At 58.0% G+C, this 369-nt stretch overlaps 1 protein-coding gene across 1 annotated transcript; it reads right to left on the reverse strand.

Annotated features, from left to right (window-relative positions):
- Window positions 1-369, reverse strand: LOC121786807. Its single transcript, XM_042185447.1, has one exon. The coding sequence runs from the start codon at window positions 367-369 to the stop codon at window positions 1-3; it is 369 nt and encodes a 122-aa protein (XP_042041381.1).

Here is a 369-nt window from a genome sequence, read left to right on the forward strand (position 1 = left end):
TCACCCCGTCACCAGCTCCTTGCTCGCCGGAGACGCCGCCGGAGGTGGAATCCCTAGCTCGTCGTCCGACGCCTTGAGCAGATAGCCTAGATCCGGTCGCGATTCGCCGAAATCCGACACCAATTCGACGATTCCTTCCTCAACCTCTCCGGATTCGCCGCAATCCGACGCCGATTCGATGATTCTTTCCTCAGCCGCTCCGGATCCGTGACTGGAAGTGGGAGATGTAGTGATTTCCTCCTCGAAACTCTTCATGAACGAGTCGAGGTCGTGGATGGAAGTGCAGAGATCGGAATCTTCGTCGATTCCGTCCAACAGATCCTCCCTCAGCCGCTCCACCTCCGGCGAGTCAATCTCCTCCGACTCCAT

This window comes from Salvia splendens, chromosome 1, assembly GCF_004379255.2.
Source record: "Salvia splendens isolate huo1 chromosome 1, SspV2, whole genome shotgun sequence".
NCBI classification, from domain to species: Eukaryota; Viridiplantae; Streptophyta; class Magnoliopsida; order Lamiales; family Lamiaceae; genus Salvia; species Salvia splendens.